Consider the following 25,318-nt stretch of genomic DNA (forward strand, 5'->3'; position numbering starts at 1 on the left):
TTGAGACGAAGTTTAAGAAAAAAAAAAGCGGAAATGCAAACTCGGTCGTCTGGACATCAGCAGTTTTCCTCTCTTAAAGCATGTGCCATATTCATTTAGTCATTCATAGTGTTAGTTGTATAACCTTGGACTATTAAATGTGGTGGGCAAGTTCATTCGGAAGAAGTCAGTTAATTCTTGAAGGGCAAGCGTGTTTCATACTACGTAATATTATTGTAAGGAATTTATGTGCACAATATTTAATTATAGAAAATGGTCAAATGAATTCGTTTTAATTGACATTAAAAGCCTATTCAGATAAAAATGTTGAAATTGTTTGGTATAATGCAAGAACAGCACTTCATTTCCCAGAATACCTTGCTTTATCTAAGTCTTTAAAATAACTGTCCAAATATGTTTTGACAATGTGTTTGGTATGACGTGGATTAGATGGGCTCTTACTTTGGCAAACTTTGAGCTTGTCATGATTCGGTTTAGGGACCAACAGGTGGCACTATAGGGCTCCCCTGGCAGCTGCACACCTGTTGGTCATAACTAATTAGGGCTTTAAAAGGACTCCCAGCCCGAACGCTCAGTGTTGGGTCATTGTTTGCTATTGTCTGCTTGGTTGCTGTTGCTTCTTGCTACTTTCATGTTTGTTTCAGTCATGTTTAGTTAATTGTTATGTTTTAGCTTCAGTCCTGTTTTGGTCATGTTTTTGTTATTGAGAATTTTTAGTTTCTGCCATGGTTTTTGTTTGTTACTTTGGACTTTGTTTAGGATTTAGTTTTCTTGTTTTAAATACACTTCTTCAAATACACCCTGCTCCTCTCTCCTGCCTGCTTTTTGGGGTCCACCACCACCTAGCAATGTGACAGAGCTAACCCTGCCAAAACAAATCTTGTGGGACTGACAAACTAGCACATAATAGGAGAATTGACCTGACCAGGACTAGATTGGCTCTAACGCTCCTATCAGAGAGTTAACAGCCAGACCTATTTAGTTCTAGCACAGAAGAAGAGAAGAGAAACCTTACTCTTCCTGAATACATCTCTGTGAGACTAGGTCTAGTTAATACTGACTAGACCTGACTACCAATGCTTGAATAGGACTACTGAAGACTAACTGTGATTAACATAAATTGAAATGCAATCATAACACGGTACATTTGGACTGGGCTGGTGAGTTCAAGGAGTCCATATGCCTTTTATGCAAATTTATGCTCAACTGTCGCGCAGGTGTCTTTTTAAAGGAAGTGGGTAAAATAACTGTCGCCCGCATAAAATCCCAAAACTAGACCGTTCCATAACAAGTATCATGTAATCAAAAAGCAGAACCGGAGCATCCCTCTTTTGCCGCTCACTGGTCGTGCTCCCGCAGAGAGTTCTGGGGTCCCACAATGAGTTTCTTGTGCGCTACTGTCTGAGAGCAAGCCACAGAAATGCTTTGGCTCAGGAATGGGAGACGTCATGGATTCCTGAGTGTGGGTCTTTGCAGGAAAAGCCCTGAGTCTCCCAACATGGAGCGGCTCCAGGTTTCCATGGCGAGGGCGCCCAAACAGGAGGAAACACTGAGGGAATCCCATTATTTTACAGCATTGCACCATTATAAACACTCAGAGCAGGGCAGGGAAGCCGCTCTCGTTACTCCAAAGAACCACTGGCCAGCCGAACCTCCACCGCTGCTCCTTTTCACTCAACTCGGACGAGACTTTTTACAACTTGGACTTTTGTTTGCCTTTTTGCCATCCCTCTCAGCATTTTTAACTGAGAAACTAAAACTTTGCCATGCTTGTTAGACCTGAGTGACTTTGACTTTTTTTCCCCCTCAACATTTTTTTTTATTTCTTGGTTTTTTTTTTTCCACCCCCTTTTGTCTCCTAATGTTTAGAGGGACTTGGAGAGTGGCCCAGTACCACACCATGAGGTCCATGGATCAAGGTACTGCTCAAGTGTTGTGATTCTATGGTAATCAAAAAATTTTCATTATTTATTACATGTTCCTGAATTAATGGAAGTTGTAATTCGCCTAGTCTTTTCTACACGTTACCACGTTTTGGGCCAGAGTCGATGCTTGAGGGACGTTGTCATGTTGTAGTGGTGTGTTCATGTGTTCTTAGTGAATGTTCCCGGTATGTGTGACCATTTTATCAAAGATTTCCCTTGTATCACTTTTTTGTGACTGTCAACCAAAACACACAAGATTATTTTTGAGTCTATTTCCACATTGGATAAACAGCACGTTGAATATAGTTTGAAGGAAGTCTCCTCCGGTCCATTTGGCAAGGCACCAGTGGGTCTGTTTGACTAGGATGGGGCGTTTATCCCAAATGCTGTATTATTTTAAATTGAAGCAATTACAGTTGCTGTACATTGTTGCAAAGTTTGGTCAATGCAGCATGTCAGACACCAGGGTGCAGTAGCACAATGCAAAGCCTATTTCCAATATCAAAAAGCAGCCAATGTTGACATGTTGTTAACTGATTATAAATGACTTTTTTTTTTAATTCAACACCCCGACCAATCCCGGTATGCTTAAATAAGCATTACTTGATTTATTTGTGCATGCAATGCAATTCATTAACCATAGATTTTATATGCTGTACTTTAAACGAGATTTCGGCCAGAATCCTTGATTTATTTTTTTTAATCACTGATTATTGATAATTACTGTTTTTATTATTGCATACAACAAATGGCATAAAAAGGCCGTCACTCTCATTGTTCAATGGTGACTGTAATTATTGTTAAATGTAATGGATGAACAATATTAATTGAATATGGCTACTGTGTATTATTTAAGTATACATATTATATATAATCGTATTATATATAATTAAAATCATAATTAGACTACTTTAATTTGCTTTATTTAGCTGCCATGCTTTTTTATTTCTTGAGACAATGAAAACTATCCATCAATCAATAATTGTGTGGCGTATTATGTTCTATTCGCACATAATTAAAAACCGAAAGAAAATGTTGTTCTTGTTGTGGCTATTTAAAAAAAAAATTACCCTTATAGCTCATGCTAAAAATATATTACGTCCACACCACTACATGGCGTACGTTAAACAAACCTTGGCGGAGGTTCCAAACTACTCGAGGGGCGGGGGAGAGCGTGGGTTGTGCAGTTGATGTGACAATAGTTCCGCCGTCATACGCAAACCGGCGAGACAGGAAACATGCGCACTCCTGCTCCTTTGCGAGAGTGTCATTTTGTTTGATTTATTTATTTTTATTTAATTTTGGGAGTCCTGAGTGCGCTCGACTTGTTCGCGCCTTCCCCCGCCCTTTTCGTCCCGAACGTGGAGTAGACGTTAGACAGATGAGCTCCTTGTACGACCAGAACCGCTTGGAGGAGGAGCTGAGCCGGGTCAACTGCCCCGACGAGGATCTGGACTTTGAGTACTTGTTTGAATATGAAGCACCTTACGGCAGCGAGGCTGAGGGAGGACGTCAAGGTTAGTGAACAGATTTGGCGCCACTACAACCCCCCCGCCCCCATCACTCCCTTCCCCTGACGTTAATGGTGGGGGTTGGGGGCGTGATCCATACCCAATACCGTACCAGTACAGTAGTTGTTTTTTCGAGAGCGTTTGGAAGTGGTTGTTAGAACTTATAGGGCACTCAGATCCCAAACATGTCAAGCGTGCATTTCCGTGATGAATAAATAAAACCATAGACCAGTGGGACACACACTTTTTACAAATCCTGCTTAATTAAAAAAAAAAAAGAAAACATTGTCCTTAAAAAGGAAGTCAGATTTGTTTCCAGTGTGTGTTTGACTCTGACAAGGCTGCCCTTTTCCACAGATTCTCTTCAGAACCTTTATGTACAGAATTTCTAGGTGCAACTGAGGCGTCGAGGAGGTCTGGTTTGGTGGCCTTAGTATTGCATCTTTGCTTTTTGCGGATGATTTGGTACTGTTGGCGTTATCAAGCAGTGATCTCCAACTCTCACTGGAGTGGTTCACATCTGAGTGCGAAGCGATTGGAATGAAAATCGGCATGTCGAAATCTGAGCCCATGATCCTCAGTTGGAAAAGGGTGTCGTGCCCGCTCTATGTCGGGGATGAGATCCTGCCACATGTGGAGTAGTTCAAGTGTCTTGTTCAAGTGGAGTCTTAAGAGTCTCTTCCGGTATAGTCCCCCAACAGTTTAAACATGCACTGGTCCAACCCTTGATCAAGAAACCTGGTCTTGATCCAAATGTGCTGTCAACTTTCAGGCCCATTTCCAACCTGAGTTTCATTTTTTAAAAATCTGGAAAAACTGGTGCACATGCAGTTGAAACTTTTCTTGGATGAACATAACATGTTGGAGGTCTTCCTATCAGGTTTCAAGACGATGCATAGCACTGAGTCAGCCCTGTTACGCGTTTCTAATGACATCTTCCTGGCAAATGACACTGTGTCTAGTTTTACTGGACTTATCAGCAGGATTTGATACAGTGGATCACAGTATTCTGCTGACTCGTTTGCAGCACTTGGTGGGCATTGGCGGTATTGCTCTTGAGTGGTTTAGGTCCTATTTAGCTGACAGTACCTTTTGTGTCAGCCTTGGCTGCTCTGAGTCACGCACTGCTCCCCTGTCATGTGTTCCACAGGGCTCAATTCTGGGGCCTCTGCTGTTCTCGCTGTATCTGCTCCCACTGGGTTCTATCTTAAGGAAACATGGTATTCTCTTCCACTGCTATGCAGATGACTGCCAGATCTGTCGCACTAAGCAAAAAAGACGCCTTCTCGTTAAGGCCACTTCTCTCCTGCCTGGAAGAAATCAAAACCTGGATGGCACAAAATTTGTTGAATTTCAATGAAAAGAAGACGGAGGTAATACTGTTTGGTCCCAGTGGCCCTTATCTTAAGTCAACAGTCTCAAACTTGGGCCTTAAACTGGACAGTGATTTCAAACTTGACCGGCAAATTGGTGCCGTTGTTAAATCCAGCTTCTTTTACCTTAGACAGCTGGCCAAAGTAAAACCTCTCATCTCTCGTGAACACTTTGAGACAGTAATTCATGCCTTTGTCACATCCCGGCTCGATTACTGCAATTCCCTTTACTTTGGACTCAGCCAGTCCTCCATTTAGCGCCTTCAGCTGGTCCAGAATGCCGCTGCCCGCCTCTTAACTGGTACTCATAACAGGGAGCTCATAACGCCTACTATGGCATCCCTTCACTGGCTCCCCATACATTTGAGTTATTTTCAAGATCCTCTTATTTGTTTTCAAATCTCTGAGCTCATCCGCCCCTACACACCTGCCCGCCGCCTCAGGTCTGCGGACCAGACATTATTAGAAGTACCAAGAACTAAACTGAGGCTCAGAGGGGATCGAGCCTTTTCTGTTGCTAGTCGCTCTCTCTGGAATGACCTCCCACTGAACATTCGGCAAGCCTCCTCGCTGCCCATCTTCAAATCGCTCCTCAAAACTCACTTGTATTCTTTGGCATTGGACTCAGCATGACTTAGATTTGTTCTTGGTTTTACTGTTCGGTGCTTTCTACTGTCTTTGTTGCCGATTTGTTTTACTGTTTATTGTATATGTTAAATTGCTCCATGTACAGCACTTTTATGCAGCGATGGCTGTTCAAAAGTGCTCTATAAATACAATTGAATTAAATTATTCACGAGTGCGGGGAGGATGTACCGGGAGATCGACGGGCAGATCGGTGCAGCATCTGCAGTGATGCACTTTCTGTATCGGCCTGTCGTGTTTAAGAGGGAGTTGGAAGGCGAAGCTCTGGATTTATTTTTCAATCTATGTGCCTACGTTCAATGGTCACGCGCTGTGGGTAGTGACCAAAAGAACAAGTGGCAGAAATGATTTGCCTTCGCAAGGGTGTCCATGCTCTCCTTGAGAGGGAAGGCAATATTCTTCAAGCATTCATGGTGAACATTGAGGGCTGTGTACAAGCAATAGAATGGTCTCCAGACAGACAGCGGATCAATCGTCAGTCAATCACAGGGTACACTCAGTATACGCAGGTAATACGTTGGTCAATGGTCAGGCAGAGAATGGACTGGTCATCAATCACAATATGCGTCTAGACCAGGGTTGGGCAATTCCAGTCCTTGAGCATGGGTATCATGGGTGTTTTATTTGTCTTCCTGTTCCACCACATCTGATTAAAATGATCAGGATCATTTTCCATCTTGAGGACCATAGTTGCCCACCCCTGGTCTTGACAAACAATGTATTGGTCACTTCTCAATTACAAAGCACCAAGAGATCAGTTGCCAGTCTGCCACCTGGCACATAATATTGCAGGGCATGTACGGTCTAGCCAGACAACAGATTGGTTGCCGATTATGCAGAGAATGTAGATACTTTTGAATGCGTCATGTAAAATTGTGATATATATTTTCGCCCTTCTGTGCAGATGACCCAAATCTTGCATCTCACAAAGTCCTCAGTCCCGAGTCTGAGCAAGCCTTCCCCTTGGAGGAGGTCTCCCCATATGCTGTCAAGTCCTGTAGTCGCTCCTACATTGAACATCAAACAGGGGTTCTGCCAGGGTATGACGTTCAGGAAGCACAGAACTACCTGGACAGTACCCGGCACTCAGGCATGGTCTTGAGCCCGCGCATTGAAATCACACCATCCCGGGAGCACTACAGCCACTCTCGCGACTCCCTGCAGAACCACCACCCCAGCATCAACAGTCCCCGACCCACATTGACCGTACCAGGCCATGAGAACCTCTCCTATCGTGAGCCCCAGTGCCTGAGCCCCGCCAGCAGCAACTCGTCCACCAGCTGGCACTCTGAGAACTATTCCCCTTGGGCTTCCCCCTGCGTGTCCCCCAGTAGCGGCAACAACCCTGGAGACCTGTGCCCCCGATTACAGAACATCCACACTGGCTCCCCACACACCTCCCCGGGAACATCACCGAACACCGGCCTAATTGAAGAAGGCTACCTGGGAACGTGTTCGCCCTCCCCGCGCCCTGGCTCCCGCTCCACCTCCCCGCAGGGTAAACGCACCTACGACATGTACAGGAATCCCGCTCTGATGCCCGGCATCCGCTCCCGAAGCCCCTCCCCCCTAGGCGGCCATGTGGATCAGAACATGGGGGCCCACTATCCACACAACGCCATGCCGGAAGCCATTAATGGTTTCACTTTGCCCACTAAACTAGTCAAGACTTCCAACCAGGTCTACACTCTGTATCCGGAGCATCACGGCGAGGGGAACTACTTGGTCTCCTGTGACCAGGATATGAAAAGCAAACCTTCTCCAGAACCCTTCTTTGTCATCCCTCCGATCTGGTCTAAGCCGCTGGTCTCCAGCATTTGCAGGTTAATTTGGAAAGAATGCGTCACACGGCGTGTACAGTTCCAATTATCTTATCTGTGTCGTTTGTGCCCCATAGTATCCCGTTGGCATCTCTCCCCCCTCTGGAATGGCCCGTGCCCAGCCGCACGGACCACTATGAGCTCCATATCGAGGTGCAGCCAAAGCCACACCACAGAGCTCACTACGAGACGGAGGGAAGTAGAGGCGCCGTCAAGGCCCACACAGGAGGACACCCTGTGGTGCAGGTACCACCACAAATGCCAGTTTACCTTTTAACGCTGATTATTTGAATCTTAAAGACAGCAACCCCCCTATATCACAGGGGCTACATTCCAAACCACCAATAAGTGAAATCCACAATATAAAAATACTCAACCAAACTCGATAAGTAAACCACTTCAAAACAAGCGCCGTGGTATACAAAGTGCTATCCAGAGATAAAACGTAGTCATAATACAACAATGACCTTCATTTTTAAACACTTTTTAAATAATACAAACACATTGAAACATATAATATATGGACAGAGAAATGGATAACAGAATTTTTGTGCAGTGTAACTGTGTATCCACCTCCCTAATGCGTTTACACGACAAATCCTAGTTTTCCAAACTAAGAAATTTATCATGTCACAATGTACATCAATAATCATGCCCAAAGATGTACATTTTAACTTAACCGATAGCCATAGCTTTCTGTAGGCGTAAAAAGCAGGATTACAACGGATGACATTAAAACATTTTCAACAACTAGCCTGTGTTGAAATACAGTACTCCGTGTAATTCTTTCAAATTTACGTCTCAAACTAAATGCCAGACCAAAAATGTTTTGAAATGGAAAAAAAAAAAGAAATCTCCAAAATAGCAGGACTGTGAACCTGGCTTCTTAAAAGCACAGAAATCCCGGCCAATCAACATGCCATGTTTTATCACATGTTGGTGCGCAGCAAAAATGACATTAGTGGGTATCAAGTGAAATCCATCACTCAATCCCTCACTGTGGTTTGCAATTCCTGCCTGTCTACGCTGTTATTTGAGGCAGCGCTACTACTTTAGCCCTCCTCATTTTAGCAGCCTCTTTTCAAGGCTAGACGAGCGACGCAAATTCACAGATACTTTTTTTAAATATCCGCCATGCAGCTTGGTTCAACCACACAAACAAACTGACTTCCTGTGCCACTGCTTTATAGGTCACAATTCTCGATATGTCCTGAAACATTGATAGTGGCTCTTACAGGGTCAACTCTACTTTTTAGTTTAAGATTAAGCTGAACCTTGATGAAATTCATGTTTTCATGGAATTACATTATGAAATGTAGTCATAATTAAAATGAATACACTTCTTTGTCTTTCAAATGGAAGACAAAGAAGAAGAACCTCTGCCGGAAGTACGGAACTAGAAGAACGGTAATCATGTCAGCTAGCTTTTGGGTTCTACAAGTATTTACACTTACGTAATTCATCCTTTATTTTGCAATTTAATTTTTTTATTTATTCAGTCTACCAAGTGTTTAGAAGGGTGATAACCGTATGCTGGGGTTCATAATGGTTTCATTGAGGTGTAACTGCTGTACCTCACCCCGCACCTCCTTCAAAAAAGGCGAACCAAAAATGTGTGTGGGGTGACTGTAATTGCGTCTCAAAGGAGATAGTATCGGTTTTTTTCCCCCCCAGAATGTAAAATAGTACCCGGGTGTCCTAATATCATGTCATGACAAGAATCAAGAATAGTAGCAGACTATACACGGGCTGCAATTAACAATTATTTTCATAATCGGTCAATATGTTGATTATTATATGAATTAACTGTTGTCTTGCTTCGCCTTAATCAGCCTGCTTCAGAGGTCGGCCATGTCGCCAGACATTTTAAGCAGAGAACAAAAGATTGACTTGGTTGTTTAATTTCACACTTGATGGGTTGGCAGGCACCCCCCACACACAACAATTAAACTAAACTACATTTTAAAAACACTTTTGGTGTGTGTGTGCACTACGTGGCTGCAATCAGTAGATGTGCTGTTGATTCACTCTTAACTGTTTTTTAAACCCAGAAAAATAACATTGTGGCATCAGCTATGTGGAGTTGACCTATCGCCACACCGATCACCATGGTGACAACGTGAAGGCGTGGATTTTATGTGTTTTACCCATGCTTGGATGCATTTTCTGCAGCTACTCCAACTTCCTCCCGCATTCCAAAAGAACGTGCTTGTTAGGTTCTTCGGAGACTCGAAATCGTCCGATGATTTGATTGGTAGCGTGAATTTTTGTGCCATGTGACTGGCCTGTGACCACGAACCAAACTGCTGGCCACCACCGGCTTTGTTGTTTTCGTCGTTTTTGGGTTTTTTTTCTGACAGCTACTGATGCAAATTTGTATTGTTGGGCCTTTGGCGCATGTCTGCTCCACTGAGCCCCGTTCTCTTTTTCACAGTGGAGACTGTTTATGTTGTTGTTGCCTCTTTTCCAAACTGCCCAAAGGCCTCAGGTGGGTTCTGCCTGGCTGGACACGGCTGCAGTCCTCCACGTTGTCATTCCTTCCTCCTGTCGCCCTTGTATCCTTCCCTCCATGTGACCCCCCCCCCATGCTTTACTTTTCCTACTCTGTGCTCAGTCATGACTCACTGCTCCTGCACATCACCGTGACAACCGCTCGACTGCTCATGTTTGCGCTCGGTTTCTCCTCTGTCCACTCCCTGTGGTTGCCATAGTTACCGGCCGTCGCAAAGATGTTACAAAGATGTGAAAATGTCACTCCCAGGAGAAAGAAAGTACATTCTCTGGTCTTTTCAAGCAGATATTGCAAATACTTTTTATTGCACTAGTTTGCATGTACTTGCATTTCCATCTATTTATATGGCAAACATTACCTGGATTAATTAATGAAACAATGGAAACAGCACAGTACCTGAAGGGGAAATCCTGTTCGTGCCACACTAAAACCGCTGCGGTTTAAATTATGAATTGATCTACAGTTGGTCTCGCCTGCCGTATGTGAGCTTTTTTTTTTGGCCAGCCGTCAGATTTGTTGTTTTGCAAGCCAGTTTCACTTTTATAAAAACAAACAATGCCGGCCACCAAACCGGTTTAACGTGTTGCATTCACTTGCTTTGATGTAGCATTCAGTTGTTGATCGTGGTGCAACTCCAACACCTTTGTTGTTTTCCGTAGTTGCGCGGCTACAAAGGCAAAGAGGCGCTCGGCCTGCAGATCTTCATCGGCACGGCGGACGAGCGCATTCTCAAGCCGCACGCCTTCTACCAAGTGCATCGCATCACTGGCAAAACCGTTACGACAAACAGTTTGGAGAAGATTGTCAATGGAACCAAAGTCCTGGAGATGCCCCTGGAACCAAAAAACAACATGAGAGCAATGTGAGAATATCGTCAGAGTCGTTGACATTTCTTGTTCTGCATTTCTCAAACTGCAGTCTGAATGAAATCCAAAGCTTGCACAAGAATCCACACAACAAAAAAATCTAAATGAGATTTCTCATCCCCCATTGTGCATTAAAAAAATAAATAAATATCTGAAGCGCAACTATTAATTGCTAGTATTAATTGAAACACTGTGCTTATTCATTCCGTCTCACAGAATTGACTGCGCCGGTATCCTGAAGCTGCGGAATGCTGACATCGAGCTAAGGAAGGGCGAGACGGACGTCGGCCGAAAGAACACGCGCGTCCGCCTCGTGTTCCGCGTGCACATACCCCAGCCCGGAGGACAGCACGTCTCACTACAAGTGGCCTCGCATCCCGTTGAGTGTTGTAAGCAAAATAGAAAACACTCTTTGCTTTTCTGTCTCTGCCATGTATATTTGATCCTCCAACGCCCCGCATTCAAATGAGTTTGGAGCGGCTATCCAGCAATCAAAGATGTCTTTATGCTCACGCGCCAGAGCGATTTACTGCGTGTTTGCTCGACTGCGTGAGTACCGCTTGGCTACATCCAAGTATGTTTACACAGTTTTATTAAAGCGACGGCTGTAATCAAAACTCAAGCAAGAGCTTTATTATTTTTTTTTTAATCCAGCTCTGCTGGGAACACAACATCCCTGTTCGAGAAAATTGTGACAACACAAATTCACCTTTATGAGGCGTCATTTCCTGTCTGCTTTCTGGTCGGGAAAATCTCGTCCCTAACCTGTCTGCACGTATAAGACTTCTGTCGGGTGGGAGTTGTGGTTGCAGTCGTCCTCCTGGGTGCGCGACGGTTCAAAGGTCGGGTTTGTTTGTTGTCACCAGTTTTCTCCTGTTGTTTCAGTTGCATGATGAGAAAGCTGCACGCTACACTGGAATAATATGGCTTTTTTGGTTGTTGTTTTTTTTACACATTTTAACACAACTTCAATTTTCGCATGTTTTGTGATGAGGCAGGGCCCCCAAATTTTCCACTGCGTCACATTCAACACTGCGGTTTCAGAGGTTCACTCCTTTTTAAAAAATATTGGAGTGTTCTATGTCTGAGTGTTGATTAAGACTTTTGTACGTATTAGGGCTTCACTTAATATTCAAAAAGTCGTCCAATTGTTCTTATCTTTTCATCCGCAGCTATTTCCATTTTCCATCCTGATGGGCAGAAGTCACTTTCCGAGGCTTTTCACAACAGTTTTTAGAACAATATATTTTCCCAAAACCTACCACGATAAACAATATTGTTGGGGGTTTTTTCACGCTGCTAATAGTATTATGGAGCATCTTAAATCGAGTATATCCTTTTTTTTCAGGGCAAATAACTTCTAATTCTTGTGAATATTGAACACTGGCATTGAAATGAAGAACAATAAAATATCTTAGAGAAATTCAAACAAAATTAAAGTAGAACAGATTTAGGATCTGATCACAAGAATTGCACTTAGCATATATCACATATTTGGTATAAATGTATTGAGAGTCACTAATAGCTCCTTTCCACACCCCTCAAAATGCTGGTTGCACCGGAGCAACCTCTTATTTGTTATTTTTTTTATTATTATTATTGTTGCCATTGATGCCTTCATCATTGTACTGGTGGTCCTTGGTTTATGATGGGGATCATTTTATATGGCGATGACATAGCACGCCCGAATAAGTACGGAAGTAAGTTTGTACACTAATTACTGACTGTCATAACTTTCAGTTGCTATTAAAAAAAATAAGTTGACACATAATTGTTCAAATGCTAGGTTTCTGCTATGACAAAAAAATGCAACCAAGATAAATCATTTAAAAACTTTTTCCATCATTGATGTGTAACCTGGGCAGTACCATTTTTAAAAAAGAATTTCAAGTGGGGAGTTAAGTACGGCAGTCTCAGAGCATTGCGGTGCTCCCTGACGACGTATTCTTATGTTCCTGCGCACATGGCATCAGGTTTTGGCAATGATAAATTCTCATCAATTGCATTGCTGGTAAACTATTTTCATAACAGGAGTGTCTCCCTTACAGCTCAGCGTTCAGCACATGAACTTCCCATCGTGGAGAAGCAGGACTCGGACAGTTGCTCCGTTCTGGGAGGCCAGCAGATGATTTTGAGCGGGCAGAACTTCAGCTCCGATTCCAAAGTGGTTTTCATGGAAAAAACTCAGGGTGAGTGGCCTGGGTTCACATTTTCAAGTGATTTCCTGCATTCGCTTGCTCGCTCTGCCGTCAGCTCAACAAGGAAGTGAAAATTCACATTTTCACCGTACGATATAGCGTATCTGCGTTGACACACCTCCCCACACTTCCTCTTGGCCTTTTCTTCCTCGCTGGCTTTCCATTTTGTCTTTGCAACCAGCTGGCTATTTATTGCCACTTTAGTAACCACTTTTTGCTATTTATTGAAATCTCACTATGAAAGTAGGCATGTTGGCATCATAAACCAGTAAGTAGTATGGCCTTTAGCTGGATTCCCCGCCCCCTCCAATGAATTTCCCTGCCGCTGTTACGAAATGCGGCAATAAGGAACTGTGAGGGAGACATGGAAAAGGAAGTCTTTCGGAAAGGGATTGCCGGCGTTGTGGAGAGTTTTGTGTATGACATAAAATTGTGGACGGGTACAACTGCGGAATCCCTCTGAATGGGAGACAGCTGTGTCTGTCTGGAGCTCTGCCGGCTTGCGTGACGCCTGGCCCAGCCCCCCCCCCCCCCTGCTTCTAATTTCCACATCCTTTAATAATGATGTGCAGAAGGGCGAGCAAATGTTGGGGTCTCCCTTAGAGTGGAGTTGCAACACAGTGCAAACAAATGCAAGTGCCAAGAAAACAGTCAGAGAAGGAGAGTGGAGTTGATGGTCGAAAGTTGGCAACACTTGTGGAATTCCCCCCCCCCCCCCCCCCCAATCTGACTCATTTAAGCCGTGTGCTTTTAATTAGCATGCTGACAAAAGGGGTTCCCAGCTACAGGAACTTTCTGAATCATTTTAGGAACACCACATGTCGGTTCACGTGCTTCCATGTTTACTTTTTCGTTTTTCATCTGATCACGGTTCTATGGCAGCCAAAATGTGATCTCATATGAAACTTGAAATGGTTGTTGATGTGGACCCTAATTACCAGTCACAAGCCGTTGTTGTTTACTGTGGAGGGAAGGGGAACTCCCCCCGCACCCCCCCCAAAAAAAAAAAAACACTGCACCTATACTTCCCTTCTGACATAACGTGTCCATTGCACTTGTTAAGGTAGTGGGCGTTTCTGCAGGACTGTGGCTCAACATGATAATATTTCAGACAGTGTAGTCCAGCAGCCTAGTGGTGGTGTCTCTGGAATAATGTTATTTGGTAGGTGAAGAAATTCTGTGTGTGTGTGGGGGGGATAATTCTTATGTAAATTTGCCCTCACATATATCCGTGCGGACACATTTTCCAAAACAAAAAAACAAAAGCTTCAATTGTTTTTGGTAAGTGCATACTGTACATGATGGGTGGGCCTACGTACCAGGGGCCTTGTATCTTGTATGTAAAAGTTTGTTGCCGTGAAATTTTGCGGCAGGTTGAATTTTTTAAATGATCTGTACTGATCGGTGTAGCCAGGATTCAGGAAGTAACCTTCAAAATCAAAGAAACAAACACGAATGTGACATTCTATTTTTGTTTGCGCTTTTATTCGCACTTAAGCCTTCGCAGAGCTCAGCGCTCACTCGAGATTTTCTTGAAGAGGTTCTTAGATTTCAGATGGTACAAAATGTGACTTTTAGGTTGGTTCAACTAAAAGCCAACCACTGATTTCATCTTTCAGATGGGATGCAAATTTGGGAAATGGAAGCGACGGTGGACAAAGATAAGAGCCAGCCGGTAAGTGTGTGACATGACACTCGTGACGCGGTCTTCCAAGATTCTGCGGATAAAAAGTGGCGTCATTTAATTGTTACCGTTGTCCCGAAGAGCATGCTGTTTGTGGAGGTGCCGTCCTACCGCGACTCGTCCATCTGCCATCCTGTCAAAGTGACCTTCTGCGTAGTCAATGGGAAGAGGAAACGTAGTCAGCCTCAGCACTTCACCTACACACCACTGGCATGTAAGCAAGCTCGCGACAAGCCAATCAGCATTTTGACATGCAATGTGTCGTCCGCTCTAAGCCCACACCGGCCGTGTTCATATTTGGGAGTTTGGGCCGTGTAGCGTTAACAAAAGCCCTAAACCACAGCGGCCTGAAACAGGGCAGCCGCGGCCGCTGAGAACAGAGTGTAGATGTCATGATTACCAAGACATGGGTTGGAGGAATTTTCTTTTTTGTCCGACCATTACATTCATTCTAAAAGTCCAATTTCAATCCAACGAGTAGATGTTTCTTAACGCAATGGAAACTAAAAAAGACCAGTGACAAGATTGCCTTTATGTCTCTTGTTCAGCTCCGTCCATCAAGACCGAGCCCCTTGACGAGTACGACTCGGATCACATGAGCTTCGCCGTCCCCCCCGTCATGGGCATACTCCCTCATTCCTACTACCACAGCCCGCACGGCGTCCTCCACCCGGAACACGGCCTCGTTTCCAGCATGGCTTCATGCCAACGACTTGGCTCCAACCTCCTGGGAGAGGAATCCCGCTTCCACAACCAGAGCCCAGCCATTGTCTTCTCTCGTGCAGGGAAAAGCCTGAGCAGCAGCCCGGCGGGCACCTATCAGCAGACTGGTCCCATGATCCCTGACCCCCACCGCTCCGTCCTGGTCCACACGGGCTCTCAGGCACCAACTGCCGCACCAATGGGTGCAGGCCAGCAACCGTCTATCATCCAGTTCTCCCCCACCAACCACCACCTGCTTCGGGCAGGAGACCAAGCGCATCCTGAGCAGCCCGTCATTTATTGCGAAGGCTACACCCCGCAGGGGACCCACCCGTCCCCGCCCCCCCAGGTTGACGGGAACCCCCCTCAGCAATACCCAACCGTGATCCAGCAACAGACGTACGCTCCCAAAGGGCAGCAGAAAGCCAGAGCATCTCCCGAGGAGACGCCGGCCGACCAAGCGAGGAGGGTGACAGTGAAGGAAGAGAACCTGGACCAGGCCTACCTAGATGACGGTGAGTGTAAGTTCATGTTTTTACTTACTCTGAATGTGTGCGGTAGCTTTTATCAGCCAAGACGCAGATGGCGATCTTAACCCCCTTCTCAAACAATTGAAGGATATTTACAATATCGTCGTCGTCTCCTTGTAGAGTCGGTGTGATCAAACGGCTCATGCTTTTCAAACATGAAATGTAATGACACCACACTCGGGGTGGAAATAACACGGATTATGACTCATATGTTTATGCTTCAACCTGTCCAACCCAAGACCCCCCGACAGAATTTATGTCGGGCAAATCCAGCAACAGGCAGGATGTGCAACTTCCTTATTTTGGAGCAAAAGGTTTTCCAAACTTTGTGAGAGATTCAACTCTTGTAGATGGGTGAGATGTTCGTGTGTGTTAATCGAGAACACTTTTTTTTGTGTTTTTAAAGAAAGGGGAATAAAAGTGTCGCCCCGGACCACCGACACATTGATATTGTTATGTTGTGAAAACAACTTCCATGGCAACCATTGTCAAAGCGTGGAACGACCTGCCTGGGAGAGCCGGGGAAAGCCTCTTTGTTTGTTGTAGTTGGCCGGGACTTCTCTTTGGCCTCACACCCCCCCCCCCCCCCCCACGCCCCACCCCTCTCCTCCAGATCCTGCGGGGTAACCCTCCGGAGGATTAGGGGTTTTTTTTTCCCCCGACCACAGGATTCTGCCAGTGAGGCTCCAGAAATTCCTTTTTGCAGCTGGTCTGCTCCAGAAATCCAGCACCATGTGTGCGCGATAGAACCCAGGGTGTACGGGTCCCTTTTTTAGCAAAAAGGAAAGTGTTGTGTGTGTGCTGTGTGATTTCAATGGAAAAAAATGAAAGCAGCTATGGAATCTTGTGTTTTTTGGATGGAGCTCACCAGGTTTCCCTCCACAATAAACAGCCACAGGCTTGTGACTTGTTAAATGAACACTTGGGAGAACAGCGATACTGTTTGACTCCTGTCCTCACAAGTCAGGGACAGCCAAGCATGCCTCCCGATGTTTGTTCAGCTTTGCCCTTTCCATATGTTGTGGAGTTCTGGTGTTATTGTCATGGCGCTACTTTTGTGCTGAAAAGATAGTATTGAGGAACCTTAACATGTAGTAGCCTTTAGAGAGAAGACTCATGCAAATGAGATGTTGTATGCTAATGATTTTTCAAAGGATTGTGAAGTGAGTTGAGTCAGCACCATGCAATGCCATTTCCGATCCGCTTTATCCTCACAAGGGTTGCTGGGGTTGCTGGAGCCTATCCCGGCCGTCTTCGGGCAGTAGGCGGGGGGCACACCGAACCTGTTGTCAAATAATCGCAAGGCACACAGAGACGAACAACCATCCACACTCACAACCACAACTAGAGACAATTTGGAGTGTTCAGTCAGTCTGCCGTGCATGTTTTTGGAATGTGGGAGAAAAACGGAGTACCCGGAGAAAACCCACGCAGGCCCGGGGTGAACATGCAAACTCCACACAGGAAGGTCGCAGCCGAGATCAAACCCACGACCTCTGCACTGTGAGGTCGACGCGCTAACCACTGCCACACCGGGCCGCCCATGCAATGCCATGTAACTTAAAAATGTTGCTCTCAAGCAAGTGCAAAAAAAAAAAAATCATCCAAACCAAGACTCAATTCTGTGCCTTAAGCACAAAAAACAAAAAAAAATTGGACAATGACAAGTGCGATTTAATATTGACTGAAGTTCGTTCTTAAGAGGAATACAGGTAGTTGTTACTTGTGACATTAGATATTAGACACTCCTGAATATGAGGAAACGTAAGGGGGCATTCCCCCGCATTTGCGAGATTACCGACAACGCCCACGCACATGCTGTCGATCTTGAAGTCGTAGGAGACCACATCCTGGTATGCTGGAGGTTTACATTGCGTCGTGTTACCTGCCTTTTGTTGAGGTATCTTCAACTGTCGGTGTTAAATGAAAGTCAGGTTTTTCCTTTCAGCTTTTTTTTTTTCCTCTTTGGTGCCCCACGCCACTCTGGTATGTCTACTCAGCGCTTCTGTTTGCAGCCCACACACGCGTTCCCATTGCTGCGCGCTCATGTTCGAACTTGCCAAAGCGTCGTCTACCTTCTGCAGCGAGTTATCGCAGAAGAAGCGGGAAAGGCAGAGCGGCCTCGTAGTGAGTGAGTGGGTGTGGAAAAAAAAATGGCCAGAGGCAGTGGAGCAGGTGAAACAGTTCCATCAGATGAAGATCAGACCTGTCGAGGGAGATAAAGCACATGGTGACAGCTTGGACACACATTAGTCTTAGCGCACGCAAAAGTGTTGTAAGGCCTCATTACACTTTAGTTCCCGTTTTAAAGGATTGGTACCGCTGTCGAGCGCATAATTTGAAACAAGATATCATGGTTTGGACTAACTTAAGATGTATATATGCCCAGTACATACACTGTGCTTTTTGGTATTGTTTGGTATTTCCTGAGTGTGCTCCTGTCAGCTCTCCCTGTCCTTTCTTTGCATTTGGGCCAGCTGAGCTCTCAGACAAGTTACGAAAGAGACAGATGGCTCTTGAACTATGAGGCTGTGTCAGCAAAGTAGCTAAAATTAGTAACGCACATCTCATCGGCTGGTTCGGAGTGGTATTTGTATTTTCTGCAAAATCTTTGATCAGTTGACATGTCATAATTGGAGCTAAACACAATTTTGTTCACTCTCGGGATGGTCTGGGCTGCCTTTGTTAATAATATAAGGTTTCTCAGCGTTTTTAGTCAAAAAGATTTTCGGAATTGTTTCCATTATTTTTACATAATTTTCAGGGTATTGAATGTTTCTCAGCGTCTTTAAGAGAATATTTAGGGTTAATTTACTCCCCATGCCCCACCTCAATGCGTTTCAGTGGACGTCTGTTATACATGAATTTTGTGGGCCGGGCTGTTCCCAATCACCCACGAATTGTTTCAACTATACAATCAATAAACTTGTTTTAATTTATTGGATAGATTGTTTCATCTTATGATTGGATTGGTGATCAGTTATCTTTTGTTTAGTTTTTTTTTAACTTGCTCATCGGTGATTGGCTCCAGCATCCTGTTCATATAAAGCCTAGTTAAAATTATGTTGTGAAGTTTAATCAAATGAACACGCATTTTGAGTGCTCTAAATGAATCGCCAATTAAACACAATGAAAAACATCAAATGGCAGCAAGAAAAAGTTCAAATTTAAAAATGTAACAAAAGATGCTTATAAACGGACATCACACTTTTTATTCAAACATTTTCACCTTTAAAAAAAAACCACAAAAATGTTCAATGAAAATTCTCACACTATGTTTCAGTTCCAAATGTTACAGACAGCATGCAAAGTTTTTTTTTTTTAGGTATCACACTCATACTAATAACGACATTTGTGATACAGATCCAATTAGCCGTCATTCAACCTCTTCAAAGGTGCTTCACAAGACCGCCGTGCACGCATGAGGAGGATTCACAAATCCAGCTCTCAGTAGGTGTGCGCTGCGGCCTGACTCGGCTACTGTGCGGGTTGCCCGCATCTCCGCCCACTGGCGCCGGTGTCGGGAGCCAGACACTCTCCTATTGAAGAGAGCGCCTGGATTGCCAAGCCTTCATTAGCTCGAGTTAAAGCGCTACTCTGTGTTGCCGCGTCTTTAAACGTGTTTCATACTCCGGAGGAGGGGGGAGGGGGGAGTGGACAGTAATGTGACTACGACGCAGAGATGAAAGTGCCCTGAAGGTGTCCAAACAAATTCCACCTCAGCTTTAAAATAAACATGGCGGCTGATGTGGTGACGACAGCAGAGAATCCAGTTTGGCAACTTATAATGCCACCCCCCAAAAATGCTTCGATTTTGCTAAGTTGGCCAACTAAAGCAAGGAACCGGCTTTTGATTACTCTACACAACTTTGACTTTTTCACTTGAAATTCTTACACAATATACTTACGCTCAGTATCCATGAAAGTAGATATTATGCTGTTTTTTTTCTTTGTTTGTTTATTTCATGCATTTTATGAGTGTTTTAATAATATGTCTGTGCAACGCTTTGTCAAAATGTGCCAAGAATTATAATTGCATAGTAGGAGTAGAGTGTACGCGTAACAGTGCGCATGATCTCACCAGATGCTTGCTTCTACTTATGTATGCAGCAGTTCACTGTGTGTATGTTGCGCATGGGACATTATCAAACATACGTTACTCCCCAACAACAATCATATGACAATTGGGTCACCAACTACAAAAGCGTTTAAATAGGCGCCGCTTATCAGACGCTAACACTGTTCTGTCTCAGAGGGTTGCTTGATGGTGGCACCGGATCTTCAGGATTTGGGGAGAAATAGACATCGGACAAAAGATTGACTTGTGTGTTGAATGTCACATTTGATTGGGTGGGCAAGTGCTACAGAGATACTGCTATTTGGATACATAGCCTGAAAAAGTCACTTTTCCATATGTCCTCTTGAGGTCTCGCTCATTTGCTTCATGAAACAATTGCTATTTATATGGTGAGCTGTTCTGGAGGTGTTTGTTTGTACTTTTAGTTACACCCGTTGACTCACCCCTATGTTGCTGAAGGCCTCAACAGTGAATGAAGTGTCTTTGTTGAAAAAGGCACGTAGGTTGCAGTGTCTCAATAAGACCTCTCCACTACCTTTCAAAATAGCGAACAGGGGGACTTGGCATGTTTGTAAAATGCTCCTTCTTCATGTAACACTTATTTGTTATTTAGCCATTAATATTGAAGTGGAAATGAAAGTAGAAGCCAGAGTGAAGCTGCACTCCATTTGCATCGATGGCTTCGTGAAGCGAGCTCATTAGATTTGGGTGGCCATAGATCCTCTTTTACTTAAACGTGCTGTATGCTTTTTTTTTTTTTTTACGTTGCTGTGAACAATGACACTGATATTTTATTGCATCATTTCATTCATTTGCCTGGTATTCTTCTGCCTTCCTGGGACTCATCGTTCTACTGAGGTTCTTCTTGTATACACAGAAAGATTGAGTGACTGATTGATGGCACAGCTAAATTTGTTGAATGATGAAAGGCAGGGGATATGGATGAAACACAAAACAAAAAACAGTGATCACCAACTTGGTTTTCATTGAAATTTTCTCTGAAAGTAATTATTTATTGATTACAAACATATCTTAGTTCATCGCAGAAGGTACAGTCAACCATCTGTGGCCATTCATACAATAGAGTCATTCATGTCTTGTGCGCCTATCAGCTTCGTGTTTGATGAAACAGTTAATTTGTGAGACAAGATAGTCGTTATTTCAACATTCAACGTATTTTTTGTGACATATTTTGTTTGGTGTAGTGCTGTAAAATGTTTCTAATTGAAAGTAGGTTGCATCGGCTCAATGAATGTCAGGAAACCACTGCTCTGGAGGACCAGAGGAATGCTTACTGTATTTCAGCGATTTCAGATAACATTAATGGGGCTGTGCATCACCATGGTTACCCAAAGGCACAGACACAACATGTCACGTAATAGCCTGAATTGTAAGCCAAGAGCTTTTTTGGCCCACTTCGAAATGCTCACATTAGTCATCGGACCTAATGAGTCGCTAGTGACACAGTGGAAGCAGTGGCGGCCCGGAACGTCGCTTAGCGCCAATGTACACACGCACGCACACACGCACGTTTGACCGCCAATTACGTTGGCTGTTTATTTTGACAGCCACTTTGGCTGGTAGGTCTCCCACACTTCCGACCCAACGTAACAACTGCATGCTTGTACTGTACTTTGTTGTGTAGCATTAAGCTAACAACGAGCCAATTGCAGTTTTGTTTGACTCTTGAAACCGTTTTTTTTTCCTCCACAAATTCTAAGCAAGGGGGGAACACTTTTGAGTTGCCACTGCGACTGGCGTTCCACACACAGCATACTTTGTGCTAAAATTGTTGACAATGTGTGAGTCGGACCATACGTTAAGGTGTATACTGCGATGACATATCTCAATTGTGTCTCATTTGAGAGCAAAGAAAAAAAAGTGGGGTGGGTCGTCAGTTCCAATTGGTGTAACGTGAACCAATTAGTTCAGTAACTCCAAACTTTTTAACCACCGATTTATTTCCCATGCTGCTATATTTGAAGTTGAGACGTTTCAGTTACCGTCTTATGCAAACTCTTCACCTCTGAGTACCATGCCATGTCGTGACGATCTCGATTGTCTGCTCATCGTTCAGGCCAGATGACAGCTGGTTGAACTTCCTCATTGCTTCGGGCCTGCAGACAAGTACACAAACACTCTGCGTGGGCCATACAAGTGTGTACTTCTTTTTAGTCCTGATTTGAACCCGTTTTATTTAATAAGCACCGTTTCAAAACACCTTCGCGTGCTTCTGCCACGCATTGTGGTTCCATTTTTAGAATTTTGATGCGAACGGTTTCCATTTCAACGTCCCTTGCCTGTGGGTTTATGTCATCAGCAGGAAGTGAATGTACAGTCTAGCGCAACTCAATAGGAACACAGCTTCTGACTCTGAATCCACTTTGCCAAATCTGCAGGTATTGGATTTATAGGGGAGATATACATGATCATGTTTTCATCTTTCTATTACCGTGCAGCTTTTTCAAGGAAATCATTTTCTCTTCGCACTTATTACGGGGAAAAAATCATAAATATGTAAAAAATATATATTTTGATTGAAAGAAAAACAATGGGAGAACCAGAGAGGGAGAATCTAATAATTTCCAGTATGTTATGAGTTAATGATGTTTCTAACGAGGAATTTTCTGCATTTTTTTCTCCCACAATAATTACCTTCACACCTTTAGAAAAAGATCAAAGTTGAAGTTTGGATTGGTTGTTTGTTGCATATTTTATGTATCTACTATTGAACTTAAATATGATTTTTTTTGCACACAACTAACTTTGCTGGGGCGGCCCGGTGGTCCACTGGTTAGCGCATCGACCTCACAGTGCAGAAGTAACGGGTTCAATTCCAGCTCGGGCCTCCCTGTGTGGAGTTTGCATGTTCTCCCCATGCCTCCGTGGGTTTTCTCCCACATCGCAAAAACATGCATGGCAGGCTGATTGAATTCTCTAAATTGTCCCACAGTGTGAGTGTGGATGGTTGTTTGTCTGTGTGGTTCAGGGTGTCCCCCGCCTCCTGCCAGAAGACGGCTGGGATAGGCTCCAGTTCCAGCACCCTGCGCGACCCTGTGGGAATAAGCGGATCGGAAAATGGATGGAACTAACTTGGACTTGTTTGACTCAATTTCATTTGCCCCTAATGACTGTAACCTACTTGAGACTGACTCGACAGCACCATCTTCTGTTTGTTGCTGAGTAGTGCACTCCAACGTCAAAGCTCGTTTATTCGAAGCTTGATCAAATTCAACATTACTGACTTAATTTATGGACCATTTTCATGGCGCTTGTCCTCATTTGGGTCAAGAGTGAGCTGGAGGTGGAGTACACCCTGGCCTGGTCACCAGCCAATCACATTTGCTAACCGCTTATCCCACCATGCGCCCTGAACAATAAAACATGATTGTTGCTCATCCTGAGAGCTTGAAGGTTAATACATCACGGCCTGTCTTAGCCATACACAATCAACACATTCACAATCAACTTATTCAATGGCATAAATAGTGATGAAATGAAGCAAATCAATATTTTGAATTCAATAATTCACAAGCATTCTGCAACAGGAAAGTATAAACCTCATTAAAATTCAGAAAATGTGTCTGAGTCGTTTGATGCTGTTTTTTTCATTATTTTTTTTGTTTAATGTAATGTCTTTCTTTACTTTGCAGTGAATGAGATCATCTGCAAGGACTTGACTGCTGTTCAAACTCGAGGGCAATCCTAGAGGAGCAGAAAATGACATCACATGCTGCCCCAAACCCTCTGTTGTCAACATCGGACATTTTGGGTTTTGTGCTTTCCACGCCGCTGTACAGAGAAGCACCTATGCAGGTAGCACCCAAAAAAAGAAAAAAAAAAACAGGTAACTGTGCCTTATTTTGGTAATAGAGGTAGTTAACCTATGCTTGTTGAATAGTGAGTGAATACATGAAGAAAATCCAAAACTTAACCGGTCGATCATCTCAAAAAGTGCAGTTTGTAATAAAGAATAAAATGATGCATTCACCAAATGAGCTATCACCTTCATGTGCACTGTTTTGTTTTTGTTTGTTTTTTAAACCAGATGTTTACGTGCGTATAAGTAAATGTATTCCATTTTATATGTCATGTGTATGTTGCATAATATTCACATGACGTGTCTTCACGGGGCCTGTGATGCTGCAGTCATGATTGTAGTTTGTGTTTGAATTCTAAATTCTAAGTCCAGTGACAATCTGCACTTTGATACATTATATGTGGCCTTTTGTAATTACAAATGCGTTTATTTTATTAGTTTTTCTCTGAACCTTTTCCTGTGTGTATATAGCAGATTCTTTTTTAACATGTAATGAAAAAAGTACAGTATATTCAATGCCAAAGTCTTGCCTATGCAAAAGATTATTGCAGCCCATTATAAACAGTTTTCTACCTGTACACACTCGTGAGAATATACAGTTGGCCTAAAATAGTTGGCTGTGATTGAAAAGGAATTTTTTCCATAAGTCTTTCGACCTAATCAGAAATTATTTGCCTTACGTGTTAATCAACGTATCACTTTTTATATGAAAAGCTGCAAATGGGGGTGAAAAGTAAAAATATATAGAAAGATAGAATCGGACGCAGACCTTTTTTTTAATATGAAAAAAAAGAATATTCTATTTTGCAATATTGCATTGATATGAATGATGTTTGCCATTGAGCCAGTACAGCACAATTACAGTTGCCTTATCTTGAATGTAATCTCCCCCCCCCCTTTTTTTGTATGTGTATTGTAAATATAGACCTCAAAGTGTGATGTCATTCTGAAATATGTGTAGCCTTTCATATTGTTATGCGTTTATATCATGCTCCATATCATTCATTTTGTTTGTTTGGTTTTTGTACAAGGAAAAACTGAAGGGAATGAGGCCTCATTTAGATCTTCAATCGAGGCCTTTTTGTTCACTTGTTTAATTTCAGCGAGATTTTAATTAATGTCTTATTTACTGTTGGTCTTTAAGCCGTGCTATTTTTGTATTCTTAAAAGTAGCAATAAACTATATCTTTACCCAATCGCCAACGTTTCATCTCTTGACCTTCTGCAACGACGACGATGAAATGTTTTTCATCGTGGGACATAAGGAACTTGAATCTAATTGAATGGTGCACAAGGAGACAGACTGCTGCAGGTGATCGTATAAATACATAAACGTCGCTAAAATTTTGTATTTTGTAAATTTTCCTGAATAATTAATCATTTGTGGATTACACTGATTAGGTGTCATGAAACATCCGTCCGTCGATCCATTTTCAACACCGCTTATCCTGAAGACGGTCGTGGGAATTGCTGCAGCCTATCTCAGCTGGCTTTGTCGGAACAACCCCTGAACTGGTCGCCGGTCAGTCACAGGCTGACAGCCGAGTGCCGGCGTGGGTTTTCTCCGGGTACTGCGGTTTCCTCCCGCATCCCAAAAACATGCATGGTAGGTTGACACTCTAAATTGTCCCGAGGTGTGAGTGTGAGCGTGAAT

At 43.6% G+C, this 25,318-nt stretch overlaps 1 protein-coding gene and 1 long non-coding RNA gene across 5 annotated transcripts; one reads left to right on the plus strand and one right to left on the minus strand.

Annotated features, from left to right (window-relative positions):
- Positions 1-1,300: 1,300 nt before the first annotated feature.
- Positions 1,301-24,860, plus strand: nfatc2a (nuclear factor of activated T cells 2a). 4 transcript variants are annotated; one of them, XM_052059427.1, is made up of 10 exons: positions 1,301-1,919; positions 6,359-7,277; positions 7,352-7,520; positions 10,446-10,648; positions 10,869-11,041; positions 12,701-12,841; positions 14,470-14,525; positions 14,616-14,748; positions 15,083-15,757; positions 23,498-24,860. In XM_052059427.1, the coding sequence occupies exons 1-10, from the start codon at positions 1,862-1,864 to the stop codon at positions 23,551-23,553; spliced, it is 2,583 nt and encodes an 860-aa protein (XP_051915387.1). In that variant the 5' UTR covers positions 1,301-1,861; the 3' UTR covers positions 23,554-24,860. The 4 variants fall into 4 exon arrangements, with proteins under 4 accessions (XP_051915387.1, XP_051915388.1, XP_051915385.1 ...); XM_052059428.1 differs by having other exon boundaries at positions 1,303-1,946; XM_052059425.1 differs by lacking the exon at positions 1,301-1,919 and adding an exon at positions 3,113-3,442.
- Positions 17,426-21,975, minus strand: LOC127596762 (uncharacterized). Its single transcript, XR_007961552.1, has 2 exons — positions 21,848-21,975; positions 17,426-17,972 (listed from the first exon to the last, which is right to left on the minus strand). It is a non-coding gene; the product is annotated as an uncharacterized LOC127596762 (long non-coding RNA).
- Positions 24,861-25,318: the final 458 nt, after the last annotated feature.

The sequence above is a fragment of the Hippocampus zosterae genome, chromosome 2 (assembly GCF_025434085.1).
Source record: "Hippocampus zosterae strain Florida chromosome 2, ASM2543408v3, whole genome shotgun sequence".
Taxonomy (NCBI): Eukaryota; Metazoa; Chordata; class Actinopteri; order Syngnathiformes; family Syngnathidae; genus Hippocampus; species Hippocampus zosterae.